The sequence below is a fragment of the Vulpes vulpes genome, chromosome 14, assembly GCF_048418805.1.
Source record: "Vulpes vulpes isolate BD-2025 chromosome 14, VulVul3, whole genome shotgun sequence".
NCBI lineage: Eukaryota > Metazoa > Chordata > Mammalia > Carnivora > Canidae > Vulpes > Vulpes vulpes.
The window spans coordinates 121233140-121260626 of NC_132793.1; the positions used below are offsets into that span (position 1 = coordinate 121233140).

The window sequence follows — 27487 nt, forward strand, 5'->3', positions numbered from 1 at the left end:
TCTGTGATGTAGCTAAACTACTTGCATTCCCCATCTGTGACATCTTGATTGTGTTAGCTTTAGTCTCTGTGCACCTTGCTTTGTGTTACAAGGTAACTATAGCTGTAGGCATTCAGGTCCCCATTTAAGGCAGGAAAAAGGAAGCATGGCATGATGTCACACTTGTTGTGATTGGCTTTATAAGAGTTTTCCTGGAAATACCTCTTGTAGAACTCCCCCTAAGTCTCATTGGCCAGAGCTGTCACATGGCTGCTGTTCATAGCTTATAAGGGAGTTTGGGGAGGATGAGGACTTTTCTGATTCTTCAATCGTAATTCATCACTTGGAGGTGGACACATTGGAGTTATTTTAACAGAGAAGATGGTGGGGGAAGACAAAATCTTCCAGACAAGTCCATCCTGGAAGGCCTGGAGTGGCCTTGTCCCTCCTAGGGTAGAAGAAAAGATAAAGCAACCCACAGAAGTGGTAATGTGATGCCTTCATTGCCAGCTCATAACTCTTAGGGGATAGATCTCTTATTTTCTCTTTTTAATGGTACTTTTTCATGAATATGGTTTTTAAAACGTATATTCCAGTTTTTCTAATTTACAGATGTGTTCACCTATGAACAGACCCTAATCATTGTTTTTTTGACAAAAGGTAATGGTTAGGGTATGGTTTTAATGATTTGTATTTTTAATCAATAGGCAGCAGCCTTGGGGACAAATATTATTGATGAAGATGGCCTATTAAATCTGATTCGAACCATGCCAGGCAAGAAGTCTAAGTACGAAATAGCAGTTGAAGCTGAGGTTTGTATAAAATGAACTTGATTTATTTCAGTTGGTATATATAACAACTTTCCTATCTCATAGAGATGTTTCGTGAGTGGCTACAGGCCTGTTACCTAAAAGATTAACTTCCCTTTCCACCACAGATGAACCTACCTTATTTCCTTCTGAGCGGGTGGATTTTGATTTAGACTGTCTTCTTTGGTGTATTTTCTTACCTTTCTTAAAGGAGTATGAAGAGAGCGAGAGCACAGTATAGTGCACCTACCATATCTACTTATTAAACTTTCCACATCTTGCAGTGATTTATACAAAGGTTATTGCTTTTAAGAGTTCTTTGAAGGATATGTCATAGATACCAGCATGTTATGTCCTTTTCATTTAGAATTTATTAACTTATTAGGGCTTTTTCAGGATAGAGGCCCGTATTAGTTTTAGCAAAAAGGAAAAAACGTTGTCTCATATACTCAATTGTGGGCTGGCCGCGTCTGATGTCAGAACTACTGGGTCTGGAGACCACAGTGCTATCAGGACTCTTTCAGTTTCTGTTGCTGTTTTCTGTTTTGTCGTCCTCATTCATTTCCACTCTATTCAGGACTTTTTCCACATACAGGACACAAGGGTGCCAGTGGTCCAGCTTTAATGTCCCCAAGCTCTGTCACCCAGGTAGTGAGGTGGTCTTCCTACTTATTGCAGTTAAATAGTCTTGGGGAATTATTGGGATTGGCCCTTCACCCAGTGTTCCCTAATGTGAGCAACTTACATAACCAACCAGAAGTTATCAAAGCTGGGAAATTAACATTGATACCATACTATTAATTAAAAGTACCGGTGTTATTCAAACTTCACATTTTTCCCCAATTGTCCTTTTTCTTTTCTAGGATCCCAAACTGTGTTTAGTTGTGGTCTGTTCTTCATCTCCTTCAATCTATGACAGTTCCTCAGCCTTTTCTTGTCTTTTTATGGCCTTCAAGAGATAATTATTTTAGAGAGGGAGTGAGTATGTGCACATGAGCAGGGAGAGGAGCAGAGGGAAAGGGAGAGAAGAAGACTCCCCACCAAGCACAGGACCTGTCATGGGCCTAGTCTCATGACCCTGAGATTATGAACTGAGCTGAAATCAAGAGTCAGAAGCTTAGCTGACTAAGCCAGCCAGGCACCCTGGCCTGAGACTTTTTTTTTTTTTTTTTTTTTTTTTTAAGATTTTATTTATTTTAGAGCAGCGTAGGTGGGCAAAGGAGCAAAGGAAGAGGGACAGGAGACTCCATGCTGAGGGCAGAGCCCAGTGTAGGGTTTGATCCCAGGACACTGAGATCATGACCTGAACAGAAATCAAGAGTCCAGTGCCTAACCAACTTAAGCCACCCAGGCACCCTCCAGACTTGAGACTTTTGATGAGTACTAGTTAGTTCTTTTGTAGAATGTCTCATAGTTTGTGTTTTTTGATGTCTTATGATTAGATTTGAAGTTACACATTTTTGGCAGGAATTCCACAGAAGTGGTATTTTGTCCTCAATGTATTATATTAGATGTGTATGTTAATATGCCTTTTAATTTTTTTTTTTTTTTTTTTTTTTTTTTAGAGAGGTGGGGGCAGGCAGAGGGAGAGGAAGAGAGAATCTTAAGCAGGCTCCATGCCCAGTGCAGAGCCTGACTTGGGGCTTGATCTCATGACCCTGGGTCAGTATGTCTTCCTGTTAGTGAGGTTAACCTTGATTAAACTGGTTTCTGACTGGTTTCTCCACTAGTAAAGTGACTATTTTCCCATTTGTAACTGATAAATATCTTGGAGACCATGTTATTACTATGCTAATAACCTGTTTCTCCTCAAACTTTCATCCACTAATTTTCAGCATCCACTCACTGGCAAAGAGGCATATTTTTTTTCTTTTTTGAGACTTTCACCCATAAAATTCAGCCTTTTAAAATGTATGTCAGAGATTTTTAGTATATTCACACAATTGTACAGCCATCACCAGTATCTAATTTTAGAACATTTTCATCATTCCCCATACCCAGTTAGCCCTCATTCCTCATCCCCAGCCCCTGGCAACCATTGTTGTATTTTTTGTTTCTATGGACTTGCCTGTCCTGGACATTTTAAATAAAGGGAAACCTGCAATTTGTGACCTTTGTATCTGGCTTCTTTGACTTAGTATGTTTTTCAAGGTTCACCTGCACTGAAATACATGTGTCAGGACTTTGCTCCCTTTCTTTTGGTGATTAAAATTCCGTTGTGTATGCATACCGCATTTTGTTTATTCATTCATCAGTTGATGGCCATTTTGGGTTGTTTCTTTATTTTGGTTGTAATAATAATGTAGTTTTGTAATTAATTTATAATCATAATTAAATATAATGCTGCTGTGAATACTTGGGTACAAGTTTTTGTGGAGGTGTTAACTTTTAATAAATCAGAAAGCTAGAAAAAAATTTACCTTGGATTTCAGGCTGATTATGGAATACTTATCATTTGTAAACTGATATGTTCTCACCTAAAAAATTGCATTTGGGTGTTTTTTGGTGTGTTTATTGATAATTTTTATAAAGTTGGGAAAGTGGTGATTCCACAGCAGCAGGGTTCATTGTAAAAGTGAGACCCACGTTGGGTGGCTCATTTGGATATCCTGGGTTGCCCTAGAGAGTACAGTTAGCAGGATAGACATTTTGTGTATCTTATCAGCTTTCTATTTTCCTCACTTTTCCAATTTTAAAGATGAAGAAAGAAAAATCCAAATTGGAAAGAACACCTCAAAAAAAAGACCAAGGAAAAAGAAAAATTAGCCCAACTAAGAAGGAATCAGAATCTAAAAGAAGTAGACTTACTCCCAAGAAGGACAGCTCTATAAAGTCAGTAAAAAAGGAAACAAGTATGCTTTGGAGATGCCTGAATTTTGAGGAGCAGGTGGCTGAGGAGACAAATGACGACAGCCGGGCTAGGAATTTGGCCGGTGACAGCAGTGAAAACAAAGTGGAAAATTTGCTCTGGGTGGATAAATATAAGCCAACTTCTCTCAAGACCATAATTGGACAGCAAGGTGACCAGAGCTGTGCCAACAAGCTCCTACGCTGGCTCCAAAATTGGCACAGGGGTCCCTCTGAAGACAAGAAACGCGGTGATTTTACAGCTTCGTTCATTTTGTGTGTGTCTGTCACTGTGTAATTGCTCAGTTCCACATACGTAAGAAAGTAAAATAGTGGTTCGTTCATCTCCCAGCAAACCCTTGTTGAAAACCTGCTCTGAGTCCAAGTGCTGTACTAGGCCTCAGAGGTGCTGTTGTGAACAAAACCATCTCCCTCAAGGAGCTCAGTTAGCCACAGACATAGATGAACCAGCAATTAAGATATGTTGTGCCAAGTACTGGTATAGGGGTCAGCGTAAGGTGCTAAGGGCGTGGAGTGTGTGGAGGAAGGGAGAGCTAAGCAAAGACTTGGAAACTAAGTTTCCTAGGGGTTAGCTAGGTGAAGGGAGGGAGGAGCATTGTGTGGGACAGAATACAGGTACCAAGGTTCGAAGATGTGTGAGTGAGCCACTGAGAGTGCCAAGGAGACTTGGGGGCTGGCAGAGTGTGCAAATTAAAAGCCAAGGCATGCTTACAGAGTAGGCTGCCTAAATATCCTGGCGGTGTTTGCTTTTAGCAGGTCTGAGCTCTGGTTTCTGTGCTTCTTTACTGTGTATTTGTCGTGCAAAATGAACAGTACAAATCTGTATTTAATGTCCAGAGTATTATTGAAACTGAGGTTTCAGATCACAGATGTTAATAGTGTTTTCTTGAGCTTCACCAGCAGCCTTAGAGGATATTGTGTGAGAAATAAGGCAAAACTTAGTGAGCATCACAGTGAATTCCCATGGTGATGACTGGGTTGTCTGTGTCCAGCTGGTCACTAGACATTGGCCAATGTTGTCATCATGTATGTATTGAGCACCCCTGATGTGTCAGACACGCATGGGATAAGAAGAGAAGAATGCTCTAGAGTTGGGCTCTACAGGATAGTTGCAGACACACCATCTTCAATTCATTGTTTTTGTGATCATGTAGCTGATGATGCTTGCTGACATTTATTGAGGCATCTGGCTCTGCGATCAGAATGTTTATCTTTACAATATCTCTGCCAGGCACATTGCCATCGTTACCCTCATTTTACAAAGGAGGAAATAGGCCCAGGAGGTTAAATCACTTCTCCCAGTTGGTGAGCGGTGGAATTAGGATAGCTGGAGTTAGGATTGGAGCCCAGATACTCTGCTTCCTCACCTGTGCTTTTATAGAATAGGAAACTCCTAAAATTATGGTTTTAAATCAGAATTTCAGAGTTAGTTGTAGTGTGTTGTTATGGGTATAAGTGAGGTGGGCAGTAGAATTTCACTAAATGATCTGGAAACTCGTTTATGGTTTGCAGAAAATATTCTACAAATTTAGAAGGAGGACTGGAGGACTGTGCTTGATTTTCAGTGTATGCACAGTGATTCCTGCCATTCCTGAATTTCTCTTAGATAACGTAGGCTAACACTCTGGAAATTCTTTTTTCTTAGCAGCAAAGTTTGGTAAGTTTGCTGGCAAAGATGATGGCTCTAGTTTTAAAGCAGCGCTGCTCTCAGGCCCTCCAGGTGTTGGCAAGACCACCACAGCTTCTTTGGTTTGTCAGGTGAGTGTTCTGTTATAGTGCATTTGGAAAGCTAACCCAGGAAGAGGCATGTGTAGGAGATAGACACGTGTGTGTTAGTAGGTCTGTGGTATATGTATTTTAACCTTCTGTGTAGTATACTTTCTAAAGTCAAACTGTTAGAATTTACTTTGGTTATGGGGATATTTGTCATTTTCATCCTTTTTTAATATTGATAATTAAAATAATAGGTCATATTTATGTATGTGTCAGGCAATGTGCTAATGAGCCCTTGGCTGCATTATCTTTTAGGTAACATAAATGTGTCTTTATAGATTCTTATGGATATAAGTATCTTATATATTCTTGTAAAAATTCTTTGTACTGAATATAGGTATTCTTACCATCCTCATGTGACAAATGAAATGGGCTTAACAGAGGAAGCTGGTGGCAGAGTATGAACTCAGGTAGTCTGAGCCTGCCTTTGCTCTGGTCTCTATGGCTTCCTTATTGAGACAGAGAGAGGAGGAGTCCTTAGAGCAAACCAGAGTTCATGTATCAGAATGTGAAATAATAAAGTGGTATCAGAATGATAAAATGAGGGATTTTAAGCTTGTTTTAAATTTATTACTGAGGGGATCCCTGGTTGGCGCAGCGGTTTAGCGCCTGCCTTTGGCCCAGGGCGCGATCCTGGAGACCCGGAATCGAATCCCACATTGGGCTCCCGGTGCATGGAGCCTGCTTCTCCCTCTGCCTGTGTCTCTGCCTCTCTCTCTCTCTCTCTCTCTCTCTCTCTGTGACTATCATACATTAAAAAAAAAAAAAAAAAAATTAAATTTATTACTGGATTTCCCAACCCTTGTCCTATAAGCTGGTGGTTTTGTTTTGTCCCTGTTTTATATTTTGAGCATAAATGTTTAGCTGGTTGTATAACGGCTATATATTTTCTATTCTATTATAAATATTAAAAAAACAAAAAATTTTTTTTTTCCTGGTCTCTACAAATTGTGAACATGACTCTTTTCTTTTCTCCCTTTATTATTATCATTATTTTGGAGGGGAATTGCTTTAAGGCATTTTATAATGCTTATGATCAATATAATCAAATTTGGGAAATAAGCCAGAATAACTTGATTTTTCACAGCTTGGTAAGAAGATTGTGTATTGGGATGGTTTGAAAATGAATGATTTATCTTTATCTTGAAGAGTCAAGAATTATTTTTGGTAACTTATAATTAATTCTATATCTGCTATTAAAATCTTGGGATGGGTGTATTTAATTCTTTATAGGACTTTAAGAAGCAAACTTATTAGTAAAACCGCTTCTAGAGGAGTGATTTATCAGCTATTGTTTTAAGACCGAACTTATGTTTGTGTATGTGTGGTATATATGTATATATTTAAAAAATCTCTTTATATTATGAGGCATATTATCATATCATCTTTGTCTTTTTTATGCCCTCTTTCTTCATTAATTGCCTTGTTTTTTGGGAAAGTTAATTTGCATTGTGATAGTAATGGTTTCCAATATTTTGTTTAGGAATTGGGATATAGCTACGTGGAACTGAATGCGAGTGACACTCGGAGTAAGAATAGTTTGAAGGAGGTTGTTGCTGAATCACTGAATAATACCAGCATCACAGGCTTTTATTCAAGTATGTGGGTATTTGAACTGTTTTTCTTTGGTTATGTAAGGAAAACAAGTTCACTTCAACATTTAGAAACCAGAATTGAACATTATGTGCCAGGCACCCTGCTAAATCCTGGGGCTAATGATGGAACTCTTACAGGACAATAGTCCTCCCACCTTTTTTTCAGGTCTTAGAGGTTTCTGAGAATGTGTTAAAGTACATATATGGATATGTTTATGCATTTTTGCACATTATTTTAGAGGATTCATAGTGAATTCAGGGTGATGAGTGAGGTAATAGAGGCCTGTAGATGAAGTGATTCGATTTGGAGCACTAGGGAAAGCCAGGATAATGGGTGACATTTGTTTGACAGATCTTGAAGGATGGAAGAGGATCATATGTGGTAAAAGAGTTCATATAGGCAAAGATAGTAGCAGAGGAGAAGAAACTGTGAAGGTGCCACTATGTTTCTGGCTATAGCTGGTGGTCTACTATGGCCAGAGGTGATTGGAAAAATAAGATGCTCAAACTACAGACTCACTAGTGCAGATTTAGAACCTAAAGTGGCTATTGCATGATCACCTGAATTCTTGGTATTTTCAGTGGTGTAGCAAATCATTATTAAAAGGATTTGCTCAGGGGATCCCTGGGTGGCACAGATGTTTAGCGCCTGCCTTTGGCCCAGGGTGCGATCCTGGAGACCCGGGATCGAATCCCACATCGGGCTCCCGGTGCATGGAGCCTGCTTCTCCCTCTGCCTATGTCTCTGCCTCTCTTCTCTCTCTCTCTCTCTCTCTCTCTCTCTCTATCATAAATAAATATTTAAAAAAATTATTAAAAAAAATAAAAAATAAAAGGATTTGCTCAGGAAACGTCACTCTGGTTGGTGGGAGTGTTAATTGATACTACTCTGGAGAGTAGTCTGGCTGTATTTCTCAAAAGTGACATTATACAGACCCTTTAGCCCAGAAATTCTAGCCTTGGAATTTAACAATTGATATACTTCTATATATCCAAAATTACATATATAAGGATATTCATGTAGTATGATTTATAACAGATGATTGGAAGCATCTTCATATTTTAATAGATAGTGGTTAATTATGATACATGTGTAAAATGGGATATTATTAAACAGCCTTAAAAAATGAGGTGTTCTATATTTACAGATAAGGAACAAATCACCAAAATATATTGAATGATAAAACCAAGATGTGTATTTTTACACACATATGTTTTTAATATGTATAGGGATACCTGAGAGGGCAAAGGTGGGAGGGAGAATTTATTTTCATCTGCATATGCTTGTACCTCTTGCATTTTGTACTATGGACCTATGTATTGTCAGTTTAAAATGTTTATGTGTTTCTTTAATAAAGCAGCAGTATTTGAGCAATTGCTCTTTTTTGTTGCATCCCATAGCTTCTCAACATGGGTCAGATGGAGCAGCCCATTCAGTAGGCTCGAAACATGCTCTTATCATGGATGAAGTAGATGGCATGGCAGGCAATGAAGACAGGGGAGGAATTCAGGTAAGGAAAGCACTGTAGTTTTGCAGTTTTACCGTTGATTTTTTAGTTGTAGGTTTTTTTTTTTTTTTAATATTTAAAGAACTAATTACACTGTGTTATTTACAACAATTAAAGCATTTTGCTGAAATTTTCAAAAACCTAAAATACTGTGTAGTATTATTGTTTTTTTAATTATTTTTGTGTTGCAAATTTGCCTTTTAGGAATTAATTGGCCTGATAAAACATACAAAAATTCCCATTATTTGCATGTGCAATGATAGAAATCATCCTAAGATTCGTTCTTTGGTTCATTATTGTTTTGATCTTCGTTTTCAAAGACCTCGAGTTGAACAGATTAAGGTATGATGATTGGAATTTCTCCATCACCCTATCCTTTTTACTTTTTGGTCAGTTTTTAAAAGTATCTGATAAACTTTTAAAAATACCTGATTATGTGAATTAAAAAAATTTACGATTCCCCTTTGTTAATTTCAGGGTGCTATGATGTCTATTGCATTTAAAGAGGGTTTGAAGATCCCGCCTCCGGCTATGAATGAAATAATTTTGGGAGCCAATCAAGATATCAGACAGGTAAATGGGATAGGTATTATTAACAGTTGCTGATTCTTTTGAATTAATGCCTTCGACTTTTCAGAGTTTCACCTTGACCATGTCTTATTTATGATTTCTGTTAGGTTTTACACAATCTGAGTATGTGGTGTGCACGCAGTAAGGCACTAACCTATGACGAGGCCAAGGCTGATTCTCATAGAGCCAAAAAGGATATCAGACTGGTAAAATAAATTTCCATTTACTTTCTCAAGCTAAAGCATTTCTTGTTTTGTTCATATTAACTTAATAGAAGTAGTTATTATAGTTCCTTGATAATACCTATTGAACCTGTGGATATTGATAATAAGAAAGACAGCTGCTATAAAAGATTTTCTATTTCAGATTAATTTTTCTTCAAGGACTGTTTGTTAGCGTATATTATGTATAAATTATGAGATATAGAAGTTTTAAATTATATTCATGCTTCAGTAGTTATAAAATGGCCTTTTCAGAGTCCCTTATGTATAGATTTCATGTTTTGAAGTTTTGGAACTTTGAGAATAATCTATTTCAAATGGCTTATCATTTAATAACCTGTCTGAAACTTGAAACTAGAAGTCTAAGAGCAGTTTTAGTTTCATAGCGAGATTTAGCACACAGTACAAAGACTTCCCTTCTTATTCTCTGCCTCCAGACTCCTGCAACCTCTTCTTCTATCAGTACCCCCACCAGAGCGATACATTTGTTATAGTTTAACCTACAACATTATCACCCAAAGTCCATAGTTTACATCAGGGTTAGTTCACTCTTGATACAGCTTCCATGGGTTTTGACAAATGTATCAAGCTTTTATCTACCACTGTATATCACACAGAATATTTTCACTGCCTCCTGTTTATCCATCACTTCTTCCAACCCCTGACAATCACTAATCTTTTTAGATTTTATTTATTTATTTTAGAGAGAGAGCATGAGCCAGGGGGGAGGAGCAGAGAGAGAGGGATAAGCAGGCTTTAGGCTTAGTGTGGAGCCCAACACAGGGCTTGATCTCATGACCCTGAGGTCATGACCTGAGCCAAAATCGACTCAGCCGCCTAGCTGACTGAGTCACCCAAGGCACCCCAATCACTAATCTTTTTATTGTCTCTGTAGTTGCATCAGTTTTCACAATGAGTCATGTAGTTGGAATCATACAGTATATAAACTTTAGGTTGGCTTCTTCTTTTCTTTCTTGAGAGAGTGAGCGAGTATGACTGGGGGAGGGGCAGGGGGTTAGGGAGAGAAAGTCTTAAACATGGCTCTATGATGCAGGGCTTTATCTCACGACCCTGACATCATGATCTGAACCAAAATCAAGAGTTGGATGCTTAACCAACTACCACCCAGGGGCCCCCAGATTGGCTTCTTTGAATTAGTAATACTCATTTAAGGTTTCTCCATATATTTTCTATGGCCTTATTATAGCTCATTTCTTTCTGTGCTGTATAATATTCCAGTGTCTGGATGTACCAGTTTATTCACCTTTTGAAAGACATTTGGATTGCTTCCAAGTTTTGTCAGTTATGAATAAAGCTGCTGTAAAGATCCATGTGCAGGTTTTTTGTGTAGTATGTTTTCAGTTTATTTGGATAAATACCAAGGAGGACAATTGTGGATGGAATGGTAAGAGTATAGTTTTGTAAAAAAATACTGCCAATCTGTCTTCTAAATGAGTATACCATTTTGCAATCCTGCTAGCAATAAATGAGAGTTCGTATTGCTCCACATCTTTGCCAGCATTTGATGTTGTCAGTATTTTGGACATTGGCCATTCTACTAGGTGTGTCCTTTCCTTTTTTTAGGGCCCGTTTGATGTTGCCCGGAAAGTGTTTGCAGCTGGAGAGGAGACCGCTCACATGTCACTTGTGGATAAGTCAGATCTCTTTTTTCATGATTATTCAATAGCACCCCTCTTCGTCCAGGAGAACTACTTACATGTGAAACCTGTAGCTGCAGGGTGAGTGATCAGAGTTAGTGAGGGATAGAATTCATACCCTCCTGGCACAGTGAAGGCATATACCTGGGAAAGAGGGGTATGAGATATGGACAGTGGTGTAATCCAGACTGGTTTATTTATGCAGGGGCGACATGAAAAAGCACTTGATGCTTTTAAGCAGAGCAGCAGATAGCATATGTGATGGTGACCTAGTGGACCGTCAGATCCGGAGTAAGCAAAACTGGAGTCTTCTGCCTACACAGGTAAGCACAGGGCTCTCCTTAAAATGCAGACTCTGCTTTAGTTAAAGAGAACAAAATAGCTTTTTAGTTCCTGGAGTTATTTGAAATACCAGATAAACATTATGGCTCTTAGGGCAAAAATAAAGTCTTGTTCTAAATTAAATCACTCTGTGGTCACAATTGTGATTTCTTAATAAAAATTTTTTAAAAAGCCTTATTTTTCAGGGTTTCAAAATGTTTTATGTAAATTGACATAGGGAAATAGGAACATTAGATTCTTGACGTAAGTAAGATATCAGTCAAAAGTTTTATTTGCTCTGCTTTACCTTAAGAGTCCATTTCTTTTTTGTCATTTTTTGGCTCTCCTAAATGGTTACTAAGTAGCTCCTAGTTGAAGTAATGCAACCAGGGCAGGTCAGCAGCTGATATGTGAGTAATAATAAGCAAGGGACTTTTGGGAGGCCTCCTCCTCTCTTAATTCTACTTATACATTGTTGGAAAACAAAAAATAAAGATGCATTCTGGATGTAAAGAATCCTTTCTATTATGTTTTACAAGTGTTCACTTTTATTTTTTTATTTTTTATTATTTTTTAAAAATTTTATTTATTTATTCATGAGAGACACACAGAGAGAGAGAGAGAGAGAGAGAGAGAGGCAGAGACACAGGCAGAGGGAGAAGCAGGCTGCATGCAGGGAGCCTGATGTGGGACTCGATCCCGGGACTCCAGGATCATGCCCTGGGCCGAAGGCAGGCGCTAAACTGCTGAGCCACTTGGGGATCCCCAAGTGTTCACTTTTTAAACTAATAATTGTACCTTTAAGAATTTATCCTAAAGAAATAACTTTAAACATAGGAAAAGATTGCTGTACAAAAATACTATATTAGTTTTGATACTGTAAGACATTGGAGAAAATCTCCATGTCTAGCAATAGGAGAATGATTATGATAAATACTCTTGATGGACTATTATGCAGTCCTTAAAATTATTTATAAAGATTGTCTAATATGAAAAAATGCTTATGAGAGAATATTGTTAGAATAAAGCAGGATACAAAATTTATGTGTAATTCCAACTTCAAGAAAGTCTAAGCCCTGGATAAAGAAGATATTCAAGAATACCTTTTTAAAAATCTTTTCTTGGGGCACCTGGGTGGCTCAGAAGTTGAGCATCTGCCTTTGGCTCAGGTTGTGATACCAGGGCCCTGGGATCGAGTCCTGCATTGGGCTCCCTATAGGGAGCCTGCTTCTCCCTCTGCCTATTTCTCTGCCTCTCTCTCTCTCTCTCTCTCTCTCATGAATAAATAAATCAAATCTTTAAAAAATAAATAAAAATATTTTCTCAAGTGCCGGTTTACTTAATATTCTATTCAGTTTTCTATGCTTTGATCTACCTGTGCTGTTAATAGTTTATGTTAAAGACAGTCATGTTCCTCTTAAAATCTTTTGTGCATCATCAAGTTTCTTGGGGTCAGTTGGTGTGGAGACCTAGTAGCAAGATCTCTCTCAGGGCCATAATGTGTTTTGGACTGATCTGTTGTGTTGTTTTCTCTGGGAGTAGCTTCCCTTACCAACAGATGAGAGACAGAGGGAAAGGGTGTGATGCCCTGGAATTAGGTGCCTAGGACAGTGTGGCTTCGTTTGCCAGAAACGACTCAGAAGCCAACAGCTGTGTAGGAAGCAGCTTTGTACTGAATTCAGATTGTGGACTGCAATTGATTTTTTTTTTTTTTTTTTTTAGGCCATTTATGCCAGTGTTCTTCCTGGAGAGCTAATGAGGGGGTACATGACCCAGTTTCCTACTTTCCCAAGCTGGTTAGGGAAGCACTCATCTACTGGCAAACACGATCGTATTGTACAGGATCTAGCACTGCACATGAGTCTCAGGTAAGTGGTATTAGTTCATGTCTGGCATTTTATCAGTATAGCATATTTAGCTTTTATCCAGTGAGGATAGTGTAAATTAAAAGATTTGTGTTTTAGTTGTGATTTTATTGCTAACTAGATAAATGACCCTGGATAAGTTCCTTATATATTGTGGGCCTGAGTTTTATTATCTATAATAGGTATAATACTTGTTTTATCATTTAAAAGGATACTTTGAGGATGAGCACAGTTGGTAGATGTGCCATAATTTTAAGATAAATATTGAAGCTACGTAAATCTGAGGTAGTGCTACTATTTATTATTGTGATTACACCTATTACTCGTAGGGATACATAATGTCTCAGCTTCCAAATAATTTAATAGGAAAAAAGAGACTATTTAAATAAATGAACTAGTTTTTACCTATCCTAGTAATAAACTGAACTAGTCATTTAGGATCGGGGACACAGTTTAGCATATAACAACAGGAGGCAGATGTGCAGATGATTGAAAAATCAGTGTGCTTGGAGAAGTTTAATGAAGTCCAAAAATTCTTGTTATTTGGTACAATTTTGTTAAAGTTGAAAAACTTAGAAAATGTGCACACATCCAAATATTCAGTGAACTTTAGGAATTTATTTTTAACCACAAAGAACTACTTGAGTAGTCTTCTTTCTTTTTCTGATCTCTGGAGGGAATATTCGTTAACATTGGTCCACTCTTAACTTCTGTTTGAAGCTGAACTGAAATGCTTCCTTTCTACTGTTCCTATAAAATTCTGACTCTTCCTAGCCTATAGCATGGCGCTTTTTTTGCCACTCTTGTATTAGTTTCCTATTGTTGCTGTAACAAATTGCTAAAAATTTAATGGTTTAGGGGTGCCTGTGTGGCTCAGGCAGTTAAGAGTCTGCCTTCAGCTTAGGTCATGATCCCAGGCTCCTGGGATGGAGCCCCACATTGGGCTGCCTGCTCAGCAGGGAGCCCGCTTCTCTTTTGTCTGCCACGCTCTCTTCTCTCTCTTTCTCTCTCTGTCAAATAAATAAAATCTTTAAAAAAACCCTTAATGGTTTAAAATAACACAAATTTATTGCTGTCTTAGGATGCAAAGAATGTCCTGGATTATCTGGGCAGGCACAGTGTAATTACAAGGATCTTTACCAAAAAGAAAGAAAAGGGAGACAGCAGTATCTAGTCAGAGAGGGAAAGAGATTCTAAGATGTTACATTGTTGGCTTTGAAGATGGGAAAAGAGACCATGAGCCAAGGGATGTCTATGGCCTCTATAAACTCTGAAGAGTTGCTTTCCCCACTGCTCATGGTCAAAGTGCAAGGCTTGGCTCTAAGCTCTTTTCTACTCCCTGCCCTCTGCTTTTAAAAAAGGTGATGCATCCCTGTGCCCTGGTGGTAGGTATTCATCTTTGATGCCCCCACCGTTTTCATGTAGATCATTGGCAATGGACTTCCATCTTGTTTTGTGGCTGTGCTTTTGTATGTCTGTCCCCTTTTCCTGTTAGACCGAACATTTCTGGTGATAGGAACTGAGGCCTACTCATCCAGCACATTAAATTGCTCCATGAATGTTCCTTAATGAATCATATACAGGACATTGTCATTGTCAAAGGACATCTATAGTGAATTCAGAATTTTTAGAATAAATTAGGATCTTCCTATTTAATTTTTTAACCCTAAGTCCTTGAACTTTTATAGATCTCAGTTTATCTTTAAAAATGGAAGTACTATTTTAGTATTAGTTCTAGTTAGGGTGATAGATGCCATTGCGAATCTGAAAGCTCTTTGATTTTTATTAATCCCAAAGGCAGTAAAGTACAAATAATGCTAGAGGAATTACAGATTTCTGAGGTTAAGAACCCTTGATTTAGGAACACTAGGTGATACCTTTAGACTTTTCTAGAGGTATTTTCTGTGATTCTAAGTAGAAGGTAACAGTAATTAACAAAATATGAGAGAATACTTTTGAGAAAGGTTTCATGATTTTTGTAGGCACTGTGGCTTAGGGCTTGTCTTCAAGCACTAATAGTGCTTGGTTATGGAAGACTACTGAATCTAGAGGAAACGGGTGAATTAAAAATACGAGTTTTTGGATTCTTTGACAGGAGCAGGGTTCTAGATTTCTGATCAAGAGAACTCTTCAGTTACCTAAAGGCAATAGCAGGGCCCATTAATAATTTAAAAATGTTTATGGGTTCTGAAGCCCAGCAACTTTTGAGGTTTCTTGTTTCCTTATTTGATGATGGAAGCAGCTGGATTGGAAAGGTTTAGATTGGTGGCATTTTGTTCTAGTTTTGAGTGACCATATTTTAAGAGCGAGTGAGAAAGTCATTTCATGATAGCATTGTTGTTCTCAGCAGATGTGAGATTTTTTCCTGAAGCCTTCCTCTCACAAGTGTGGACTACCTTGTGATTCTGCAGGGACATTTTTGGCAGTTTTCTAAGTTTGGGGAAAGCCTTGCTCTAGAACTAAAGATTTCGGAGTAACCTCATATTAGGAAATATGAGGGAAACATTCATATATAATTTTGCGTGTTATAATCAGAGATCAAATGGTGTTACAAGCCCTCATGTAGGAAGTAGAACTGGTACTTGAGGTAGGAAATCTCACTGCCTTTTCCCGATGCTTGTAATATTTGGAACTGGGAATGAGTAATATTTGGTTATAATGAGTATGAGCACATAGAAGTCCTGTTGTTGCCCAGGCCTTGAGAGTAGGTTGGAAGTAGAACCTACATTTGTGTTTTTCATTCACTGATGCAGATAAGTAGGAAATCCATTCCCTTTGAGCACACTGGTGTGTATCCATTATCCTGATGTTGTAGTGAGTGCTAGGCTTTCTCTACCAGCTGATTTATTTTTATTTTTATTTTTTTTTCTCCCAGCTGATTTAAATAATAGACATTACATTGGGCATTATTAAAGGTGGATTGAAGTTGAGCATTTATGTCTTGAGCTTGGTGGTAGTTTGCCACTGACTACAGTTATGCCTCTTTTGTTTTGGTTTAAGAACTTACTCCAGCAAAAGGACTATAAACATGGATTATCTGTCACATATAAGGGATGCACTTGTACAGCCCTTGACCTCACAAGGGGTAGAAGGAGTACAGGATGTTATTGCTCTTATGGATGCCTACTACTTGATGAAAGAAGACTTCGAGAATATCATGGAAATTAGCAGCTGGGGAGGGAAACCTAGTCCCTTCTCCAAGCTGGATCCCAAGGTAAATTACGTAACTAACCCACTGGTTCTCCATCACTTGTAATTACCAGGTTTATAGTAGGAATATTTCAGAAATGTTGTAGGTGCTTTAAAAAGATTTAATTTTTCCCTCTTAAATGCCTTTTTGCCTCTTATGGTCTATGCTTTCCATATTTGAGTGCAGTATTAAGAATGGACTTCTGCATTTGACCTTAACAATTTGTAGTTCTATCATTGCTTTACATTGAGTGAAAAAGCAAGACATAAAATCTGAGAAGCAAATATAAATGTATTCCTTATAAAAGTGGGCAGATGAGCCTGGGAAAATAAATCAGGTGGTGGTAATACGAAAACAAAGTTGTTTGTATTGGCTGAGGATTTTGATACTTTTTCTTAGTTTGCCTAATCTATGAATTTAGTATTTATTATAGTTGGACATTCTATTATGTAATAATGTATTCCTTACTTTCATTGTATAAAGTGACATAACATGAATTTGTAATATCCAGTACTTCATACTTTGCCTGTTTCTTTTTTCTATATTTCTAGATGTATTCTCTATGGCTTGCCTTCTCTAGAATTTTGACCTGACTTTATGGTTATGGGTAAATTCTCATGAGAGACCTCCATTGTTAGTGTTCAAGGACTGAATTGTACAATTATGTTTAGAAGTTTCAAATTAAGGCTTTTCAAGTTACTTAGTATTTTGAATTAACCACTACTATTATGGTAAAGGAAATTTATGTATTTTGTGATAATTTAAGGCCAACTTTTAATTTGTACCTTACTGTAAGTCTTTTTTGATTTATTGATTCATAGGCTTCTCACTTTGTAAAACTGTGGAATGCGATAAGCAGGCAAAAATGAGGAGTTAAAGTTCTTTTTTTTTTTTTTTCCTAATGTTCCCAAATACTAGTTCTTGTTTTTGAGTCATGGGCTTTATTAAGAATGTCATGAAAAATATAGACTTCTCAGGGGATCCCTGGGTGGCGCAGCAGTTTGGCGCCTGCCTTTGGCCCAGGGCACGATCCTGGAGACGCGGGATCGAATCCTACATCGGGCTCCCGGTGCATGGAGCCTGCTTCTCCCTCTGCCTGTGTCTCTGCCTCTCTCTCTCTCTCTGTGTGACTATCATAAATAAATAAAAAAAAAATTTTTAAAAAAATTTTTAATAAAAAAAAATATAGACTTCTCCATAGAAAAATGTATGTAAATACACTTACATGTACATGCATAAATATTTTGCTAAATATTTCAAGGACCCTGCAGGAACTCATGAAACCTTTAAATGTATTGTTTAGCACTTACATTTTTAACAGACTCTTTCTGTTCCTTTTCTATAGGTGAAAGCAGCCTTCACAAGAACCTACAATAAGGAAGTCCACCTTACTCCATATTCACTTCAAGCAGTAAAGACACCCAGACACAGCACAGGCCCGGCACTGGATTCCGAATACAATGAAGAGTTAATTGAAGATGACTCTCAATCTGATGAGAAAGACCAAGACTCTATGGAAACTGATGGAATGATCAAGGTAGTATTTTAAGCTATAGACAGGAAATGCTATGATACACCCTCAGTAGTTTATCTTTTCTTGTGTAGAACTTGCCTTCTGAAATTATTCAGGGCCTATGTTTAAGCTTTTACGTTGATTACTTTCAGGGTAGAGAAGTGTAGATTTTATTTTATTTTTTTAATTTTATTTATTTATTCATGAAAGACACACAGGCAGAGACATAGGCAGAGGGAGAAGCAGGCTCCATGCAGGGAGCCCGATGTGGGACTCAATCCTGGGACTCCAGGATCACGTGCTGAGCCACCCCGGTGTCCCAGATTTTATTCTTATAGTCAGCTGCTTATAATAGTGGAAGAGCCAGATAGCAAGAAAATAGGCCATCATATTAATGGTCATATGCTGTGTTAGAAAAAGTACCATTTTTATTTGGCCATTGTTGTGTGCTTTACCACAGACACATATTTCTACAGTTTAAGAAAAACATTTTCAATGAAACCATTTTCCTCTTCCATAATTGGTGTTTTACTATAGCCATTGAACTGCCTATAGAAGTTTCTGAGAATAAAACAATCTTGTCTCGTGCTAGGAAAGATTAAAATCATTTATGGTGTCAGCCCACTGTTTACCATTGGCTAAGGCAAAGGAATCTAGTCTGTTCTCTTCTATCCTTAGTGTGTGTCATCCTTGTCCCTCGTTTCTGTTTTGTATATGCAGAGGTAGGAAAAGTGGCCTGCGGTGTAGCTCTCTAGTCTTATGTAGACATATGAACAGAATTCCAGGCTCAAACTAACTGAACCTGTTTAGATCTCTAATCTGAAACCGAAAGGAAAGGAAATTCACTAAAATGTTACCTTATTAGTAAATTATCTCCTACTCATTTTGTCTTTCCTAAATATACCTGTGTCCTAAATCCAAGAAACTGTATGCCTTGGAAACATATCTTAGTTCTAGATTCTAAATAGCTTTTCAGTAGTTAAAGGCTCCAGATAGCCTAGTTGTTGCTTGAAAGTAAGCTCATCAGGCCTAGTGGTAGTTGAAGATGTTTGCAACCTTTCTTTTTACTAAGTTGCAGGTAAAGATTTGCTTTATTTTAGAAATTAGTTTATTTCATTTACTCGTAAGTATAGCTATTAACTGTTTTGTGCATTCTTTCCTCCCAACAGAAGAAGACAAAATCTTCAAAGCCTTCAAAATCAGAAAAAGATAAGGAGTCCAGAAAAGGAAAAGGAAAAAGTTCAAAGAAATGAAACTGTTTTTCACTACTGACAGCCACTTTTTACTCACCCTGTTGACCAGTCTAGCTTGTCTAGATAATGCCTTGTTTTTTCCAAAGGAATCATATTTTAGCATAATGGGGCAACTCAGTTATCCCATTATAAATAAGTGGTGGTACAGCTAGAGGGATGTAACCAGTAGGCTAACATACACCTCTTATAGAGGTTGATAGGACTGCCTGGGTCCTCCACTGTCCCCTGTTAATCTACTTGGATTGTGCTTCAAATTGTGTATAATCCAAAACTACATGTGGGCTTTGGAGTCAGATTTTAGTTGACAATAATATGCCTGGGAGCATTGGTACTTAAGGCAACTTTTGTAGGCTTAAGAATTTATCCTAATGGCCTTTATAGGACCGGTGCTGATCTTTTTTTTAAAAGGTAGTTATTATTAATGTGGTGAAATTTTGTAAATAAATGCTAATACAAAACAGTCACCACCTAGAACTGGTATTCTTTGTATATTGTCAAATATCTTCAAAATATAAATTAGGAATAAAAATGTTCCATGTGATACATTTGCAAATTCTTAAGAATGTCAATCTTGTACAGTAAAATAATATGTTGGTATATTACATTCCTTACAAGTTTGCAAATGATTGGGTAAAAAGCTAATTCCTCACTAACGAGCTATGTGATGCAGAACTATGGCGTTTGGACAGTCAGAACTCGAGTGCCAGCCATCTCTCTCTCATGAACATTGTGTCATGGAGAGGCCTCTGTGGTATTATTACTAGAAGGTATGAGGGGCTGGCTGTTAAAGGATTGGCGCATTTTTATATTTCCAGAGTCTCAGCTCATCGGGTTCAGACCAGTAGGGTCTAGGCTGGGTCAGACATAATCTTTGTCTCACTCTGGCTTGGGACAAAATGAACACTGGCTTTTGTTTACTTTGTCTCTGGGAGAGCTGGTTCTGCTCTGTGACTGATTCTACAAACTGTACTGGAATTTTAGATTATACCTGTACTTGCTGGGTGGCTTTGAGGCTGTGGAACTAGCCTGGAGTTTTGTTGTCTATTTGGAAATTTTGTCAGTAAATGCTCAGAGGTATGTGCTAAAAGGAATGTAAAATTAGAATACTATTTCCTCCCTTTAATTTAAGTAAACAAACCTCTTGTTTGGGAGGTGAGACATAAAGTTCTTGAGACCTATAAAGTGTATTTACCACTTTAGTGTGAAAAATGTCTTTCATGTAGACTAAGTTCATTATGGGAATGAAACATTGCCTTCAGCCTTGCCCCTCTCTGTTAAAGCCCAGCTTGAAACTTCTGCTTCAGGGAAGATCTCCTTGATTGATAACTACCTCACCTCACTAGTGGGGTGAGCATGGCTTTCTTTTGCATATTCTTCCCTTTCTATTGCTTTTTGATACGAAAGTCATGTCTGCCTACTTGTTTTTTACTCCCTAGGAAAGGGAGTGTAATCTACTTGCAGCCAGAACAATGAATAATGTCTTTTACTGTAAATTATGATTTTGTTATTAATTCTAAATGCTCTATGATTGGCATAATCAGTGTATAACTTTTAGAATTAGAGATTATATATATATGCTTTAAAATATGAGGAGAACAGCGTGGGTCTCCTGAAGCTACGTGATGCCACATGCCTTTGCAGAATAAAACTGCATTACTTCATTTGAGATCCATTGTGTCTTGGCCATTTTGGAAGCTATAACAAACTACCGTGCTTTATTGTTCATCCTGTTAAGTTTTAGCAGTCCATTATTGTAGCAACATTATTTGGCCTCTTGAAGTTATTAACAAGGAACAGTGTTGTTGTATGTACTAGGAGGAGTATCTTCCTAAATAAGTTCTGGTGTCATTATGCTTATAGTGAATATTTAAAGCCTGTCACTCCCCAAATATGATGTGCTTTATTCTCACAGATCCCAACTGCCTATGGCTCTTATTCCTGTAACTTTACAACATCCCTCCAGTGATAGCGGGAAAACAGGATAATAGGTGGGTTTACTGGTAATGACTAATATCACTTAGTAAAGCCAAGGCCTCTGGGCTATTCTCTAGCCAGCCTTTGTGGGAGGAAGATCAGATCATAAAGTTGGAGGCATTATGTATGTGGATACTTGGATGCAATAAAACATTATTGGCACTTGGGTACTACCATAGGCTTGCAACTACCTCTGTAATACTCAGGATGCTGGTGGCTGTACTGTAAGATCCTGTCATCGGAAACATTCAAAATTAGGCTACATGACTCATTTCTGCCAGCTGCTCAGACTTTGGTAACATTGGCTTTGGATAGCAAGGAAGCATATACTGATGTAAGAAAAATATGGAGTAGTGTGTGGTATCGGGAAGATTCTGAATAATGTGTGTCTTCAGAGGAAGTCAAGTGATTTACTTTTGTGAAAGGAATTAATGACTCAGGAGATACAAGCTTATGATTTATAGTTTCATTCTTTCAAATTGGTGTTTTTATTCTAAGACTAATTCTACTAAACTTAATATCTGTGCTGCCCAAACTTCATGATGTGCTGCAGAGCTATTTTCCTTTCTTCCTTTTTCTATCTCCAAATCCAAGAAAACAAACATTACAATATCTAGTCAACAATTTTATTTTAAAGGAGATATTTCAAAATATAAAAGTTATCAAAAAGTTGAATATTTACAGTTACATCATAGGCTACTATTAACAGTGCAGAGCATAGAATATATAAGACTTTGAAGAACTCCATGAAGATAATAAACAGCGAGGTTATATGTCATTGTTTTGCCATTCTACAATGGCACCTCTACAATGTCTGTGACTTGGAGAGTCTTTTCTGTATCCAGAAACCACAGGGGTAAAAACTTGGCTTCCTGTGGGGAAAAAGGTATCTTTTCAGGAACATTATATCTTGGAGAAAAAAAAAAAACACCACATCTTAGAAGTGTTTCACGTAACTGGCATGCAGTAATAAAGCAAAGCTATATTGAAGTTTTTGCTCATTTTTGGAACGTGAAGCAGAATGACCATATTCAAGTTAGAAACCGCTGGTCTATTATCAATACTGAGTTTAAATCTTGGCCTTGACTGAAATCGTACAGGCAAGCTGTTGGACTGTTACTATAAAGTGAGGGTGGTGATAATAGCTACCTTACTGGAAAGAATGGGAAAATACAAGGTAAGTGCTCAGCAATCTGTGAAGATTTTCTTGAAATTAAATGGTCATTAATGATTCCTTGTCTAAGAGGAGTCAGTGAACAGCTGTTCCAACCAGTACTCATTGTACAGTAAGACATTTATAGTGACTTCTTCAAAAGATGGTGCATAATCATAACTTTCTGAAGCATAATCTGCAATATATATGAATCATGGGTCTAAGCATCTACAATAATGCAGGGATACCGTTTGGAGAGAGTGTATGTAGGATTAAAAACACAAGAAAGATCCTACTTTGGCAGAATTCCATATTATCCTCATGCAGATACTGGTTACAAACTTGGGACAAAATATAAGTATTCAAAGGCATTGGAGAGCAACCAAAAGCTGGTAGAAATTGGAAAAGGTGTCAACTCTTGAAAAAAACAGAAGTCTGCTGGGTAAGATTCATCCTCATATGTGTTTGCACCTGAGAGTAAGTCTATGACTTACTAGTTCAGACTCAGAGAAGAGACTTTGGATCTGCCAGAACTACTGAAATGTGAAGGAGAATATCCTGAAAAGAGCAATGCCCCCCAAATCTGCATATAAACTCCACGTAAACCCTTTTGAACTTCACAGGCTTATTCTGGACTAGAAGCAACACAATTCCATGTTGTAGGGAATGCCATGTGTTAAGAAACTGGGCTGTTTCTAGGATCTGAAGACCTCAGTACTCTGACAGTAAAGAATGGAATTCCATCAACAAACAGGCTAGACAAGAACCTCACATTAGATTGCAGCTCCAACCAACTGCAGCCTTGTGAGACCTTGAACGGAAGACTCTGCTAAGCCACGCCTATATTGCTGATCCACAGAAACTGTGAGATAGGTTCTGGTTCAAGATGGCAATGTAGGAAGATCCTGAACTACCTCTTCCCGTGGATGCAGTGCATCTATAGCTACATATAGAACTAGTCTCTGAAAGAGAGCCAGAAACTAGCTGATCAACTCCTGCACATCAGATGAACAAGAAAACACCCAAATCAAAATGGTAGGAGAGGGTGAGAAAATCTTGCCGTAAGCCCCACCCCCAGGATGATGACACCCAACCGGGAGGGAACTCAACAACTCCTAACTTCTCCCTGAGGGGTAAAGGATCTGGACCCCACATTTGGTGTCCTGACTTTTAAGACTACCACCTGAGAGATGGGCTTCCCAACACCTCTAGCTTTAAAAGGCAATGGGCCTTGTGTCCATGAGAAGTAGAGGACATAGCAAACTGAAAAACAGTTCAAAACGAGTTCACATGATCCCGTGGCTAATCCCCCGAGGCCTAGCTCAGAGGCAGCAGACTGAAATGCATCCAGTCTGTGAAAAAGGCCTAATAATCTTAAAAGCTTTGACCTGAAGGGCAGGCTTCTAATTTAACACATACTTAGGGACTAACTGCAACACACTGCAGAGTCTAGCAGACACCATCTTTGTGTTCTCTCTCTGCCTTGTGCCAGGTGGCCAGTATCTCTCAGGAACTTGTGCACAAGTCTGGCACTCCAGTTTTTACAACTGCCACCCAGGGGACACCCCTTCATCACCTAGCTCTGGTGGCTAGTGGGGCTTATGTTTGCAAATCCAACTGGACTGTCACAAACAGTTCTTAACAAGCTAATCTGCCAGAGCTTAATGCAGAGGCAGCAGACAGAAATGCCCAGTCTTCCCACAAAAGAGGTTTATTTGCTTATCCTAATAACTGTAGGTCCAAGTTGCAATCAGCCTGCATGCAGGTACTGACTGATCCCCCCCCCCCCCCCCTTTAGGATACTGACAGGTCTTGGCATACCCTCAACTACTGGGAGCAACTATGAACAAAGAAGAAAGAACCAGGATAGTGTTGAATGGCTAGGCTTATTTCCTACATGAGTCCACTCCAAGATTGGGGGAGGTGGCTGTTTTAGCTAATGCATAGAAACCAACACAATCAGTGAAAATGAGGAAACAGTTCCAAATGAACAGGTAAAACCTCAGAAAAAGACCTTAACAAAATGGAGATAAGTGATTTACATGATAAAGAGTTTACAATAGTCATAAAACAATTCATGAACAAAGTGAAGAAAGTACTAAACAAATCACAGAACTTGAAGAATACCACTGCTGAACTGGAAAATACAAAGAACGGTTCAGTAACACTAAAACAGGATCAGTGAACCTGAAGACAGGTCCATGGAACTCATCTAATCACAGCAAGAAGATTTAAAAAAAAAAAAAAGTGATTACAGCTTAAGAGATTTATGGGATAACATCAAGCCAACCAATTTTCACATTATATGCGTCCTTAAAAGAGATGAGAAAGAGGGTGAAAATTTCCCAAAGGAAACAGACATCCAAATCCAGGAAACCCAGTTCCAAACAACAGGAACCCCAAAAGACCCACAGCAAGACACATTGTAATTAAATTGCCAAAAGCTAAAGGAGAGAAACAACTTGTTATATACAAGGAAACCTTGTAAGACCCTCAGTAAATTTTTCAGTTAGAAACCTTTGCAGACCGGAATACCGTGGCATGGCTGCTGAACGAAAAGTAATGTGAACCAAGAATACTCTACCTGGCAATGGTGTCCTTCAGTATTGAAAGAGACAGTTTTCCAAACAAGGAAAAGCTAAAGGAGTTCATCATCACTAGACCAGCCTTACAGGAAATGTTAAAGGTGCTTTAAACTGTTTAGTAAGAGGAAAACCTATGAAAATATGTATCTGAATATTTAAAGGTTAATATATAAATTCAGAATAATCTTATATTGTAATGGTGGGTTAATCACCTACAAAAGTAGTAAAATAACCATAATGACAACAGTTTAATGGACCCTCAAAATGTTAAAGATATAAACTATGACATCAAAAATAGAACAGGGGTAAAAATGTAGAACCTCAGAATTTACCAGCTTACAATAGGTCTAATGTAAGCCTCATGGTATACACAAAACAAAAATCTACAGTTGATACACAAAATATAAAAGTAATCTAAGCATATCACTATAGAAAACAAATCATAAAGAGAGCAAGAGAAGAAAGGAACAAAGGAATTACAAAATTTCCAGAAAACAATAAATGTGGCAGTAAGTCCATATCTGTCAATAATTAAATACAAATGGGCTAAATCCTCTGATCAATAGAGTGGCTGAATGAATGAAGAAACCATATCCATCTATCTTGCTGCTGACAGGACACAGTTTTAAGGACAGACACAGACTGAAAGTGAAGGAATGGAAAAGATAATTCAGGCTAATGGAAGCCAAAACAAAGCTGGAATAACTTTATATTAGACAAAAAAGGTTTTTGAAACGAAGACTAACCAGAGACAAAGAAGGTCATTACATAATAAAGAAGTCAACACAAAAGTGAGTATAACATTTGTGTATGCATCCAACATAGGAGTATCTAAAGATATAAAGCAAAAAGTAACAGGTCTAAAGGGAGAAATAGCAATTATAATAGGGGCAGGGGCAGACAGTGGATAGATCATCCAAACAGAAAATCAATATAATGAAACAGTGCACTTAACAGACATTTACAGAACATTTCATCCAAAAGCAGAATACACAGTTTTAAGCACACATGAAATAGTCTCCAGGACAGATTGTAGGTTAGGCCACAAAAACAAGTCAGTAAATTTAAGAAGACTGAAATCATAGCAAATATTTTTTCTAATCACAAAGATACGGAACTAGAAGTCATAAAAAGAAAACTGGAAAATTAAGAAATAGTGGAGATTCAACAACATGCTGGAACAATCAGTGGGTCAGAGAAGAAATCAAAAGAAAAAACATACCTTGAGACAAGTGACAGTGGAAAGACAACATACCAAAACTTAAGGGATGCTGCAAAAGCAGTTCTAAGAGGGGAGCTCATAGCAATTAGTGCCTACATCCAGAAACAAGAAAGATCTCAAGTTAAACATATCTTACTTTATACTCCAAGGAAAGAGAAAGATAACAAACTAAGCCTAAAGTTAACAGAAGCAAGAAAATAAAGAGCAGAAATAAAGGAAATAGAGACTAAAAAGACAATAAAAGAGCAATAAAACTAAGAGCTAGTTAAAGAAAATAGATGAAACTTGAGCTAGACTCAAACAGAAAAGAGATGTTACAACGGATAAATACAAAAAGACTACTATGAACTATTATACATGGACAAATGAAACAACTTAGAAAAGAAATGGAGTATTCCTAGAAACGTACAACCTTACAAGACTGGATCATGAAGAAACAAAATCTGAACAGACCAATTACTAGCAAGAATATTAAATCTGTAATCAAAAAGCCTCCCAGCAAACAAAGTCTAAGACCAGATGGCTTCACTGGTGAATTCTACCAAACACTTGAAGCATTCATATCAATCCTAAAAATAATCTTCCAAAAAACAGAAGAGGAGGGAACACTTCCAAACTCATTTTATGTGGCCAGGAATAGTCAGATACCAAAACCAGACAAGGATACCACAATAAAGAAAATTACAGGCTAATATCCCTGATGAAAATAGATGCAAAAATCCTAAGCGGTCTATTAGCAAACTGAATTCTTTTTTGTTTTTTTAAAGATTTTATTTATTTATTCATGAGAGAGACAGGCAGAGAGAGAAGCAGGCTCCATGCAGGGAGCCCGACGTGGGACTCAATCTCAGGACTCCAGGATCACACCCTGGGCCGAAGGCAGGCGCTAAACCGCTGAGCCACCCAGGGATCCCAACAAACTGAATTCAACAATATGTTAAACGGATCATCTACCATGATCAACTGAGATTTATTCCAGGGATGCACAGATAGTTTAGCATCCACAACCAATCAGTGTGATTGGTCACATTAATTAAATGAAGAATACAAATCATATGATCATCTCAGTAGATACAGAAAAAAGCATTTTAACAGTATTCAACATCCACTGATAAAAGCTTAACTAAAGCAGGTACAGAGGGAACATCCTCAACATAACAAAGGCCTTATAGGGTAAGCCCACAGCTGTCATCCTCCTCAGTGGCTAAAACCTTTTCCTCTGAGATAAGGAAGAAGATAAGGATGCCTACTCTTGCCACTTTTTTTTTTTTTTTTAATTTTTATTTATTTATTTATGATAGTCACAGAGAGAGAGGCAGAGACACAGGCAGAGGGAGAAGCAGGCTCCATGCACCGGGAGCCTGACGTGGGACTCGATCCCGGGTCTCCAGGATCGCGCCCTGGGCCAAAGGCAGGCGCCAAACCGCTGC

At 38.0% G+C, this 27487-nt stretch overlaps 2 protein-coding genes across 6 annotated transcripts in view; one reads left to right on the plus strand and one right to left on the minus strand.

Moving 5' to 3' along the window:
- The window catches only part of RFC1 (replication factor C subunit 1), a 75582-nt gene extending 53495 nt beyond the window's left edge, over nucleotides 1-22087 (plus strand). For 2 of the 4 annotated variants that reach the window (XM_025997767.2, XM_072737861.1), the window contains 14 exons: nucleotides 687-791; nucleotides 3487-3886; nucleotides 5302-5414; nucleotides 6913-7027; nucleotides 8426-8535; nucleotides 8737-8874; nucleotides 9010-9105; nucleotides 9210-9308; nucleotides 10908-11062; nucleotides 11187-11304; nucleotides 13025-13170; nucleotides 16168-16381; nucleotides 17703-17894; nucleotides 19040-22087. In XM_025997767.2, the coding sequence (XP_025853552.2) occupies nucleotides 687-791; nucleotides 3487-3886; nucleotides 5302-5414; nucleotides 6913-7027; nucleotides 8426-8535; nucleotides 8737-8874; nucleotides 9010-9105; nucleotides 9210-9308; nucleotides 10908-11062; nucleotides 11187-11304; nucleotides 13025-13170; nucleotides 16168-16381; nucleotides 17703-17894; nucleotides 19040-19123 (2085 nt within the window). In that variant the 3' untranslated portion in view covers nucleotides 19124-22087. The remainder of the gene's footprint in view (nucleotides 1-686; nucleotides 792-3486; nucleotides 3887-5301; nucleotides 5415-6912; nucleotides 7028-8425; nucleotides 8536-8736; nucleotides 8875-9009; nucleotides 9106-9209; nucleotides 9309-10907; nucleotides 11063-11186; nucleotides 11305-13024; nucleotides 13171-16167; nucleotides 16382-17702; nucleotides 17895-19039) is intronic. The other 2 variants (XM_072737862.1, XM_025997758.2) reach the window with 1 other exon arrangement.
- The window catches only part of WDR19 (WD repeat domain 19), a 91331-nt gene continuing 85553 nt past the window's right edge, over nucleotides 21710-27487 (minus strand). For both annotated transcript variants that reach the window (XM_025997729.2, XM_025997736.2), the window contains exon 37: nucleotides 21710-21969. The gene's annotated coding sequence lies outside the window, so the exon portion shown is untranslated. The remainder of the gene's footprint in view (nucleotides 21970-27487) is intronic.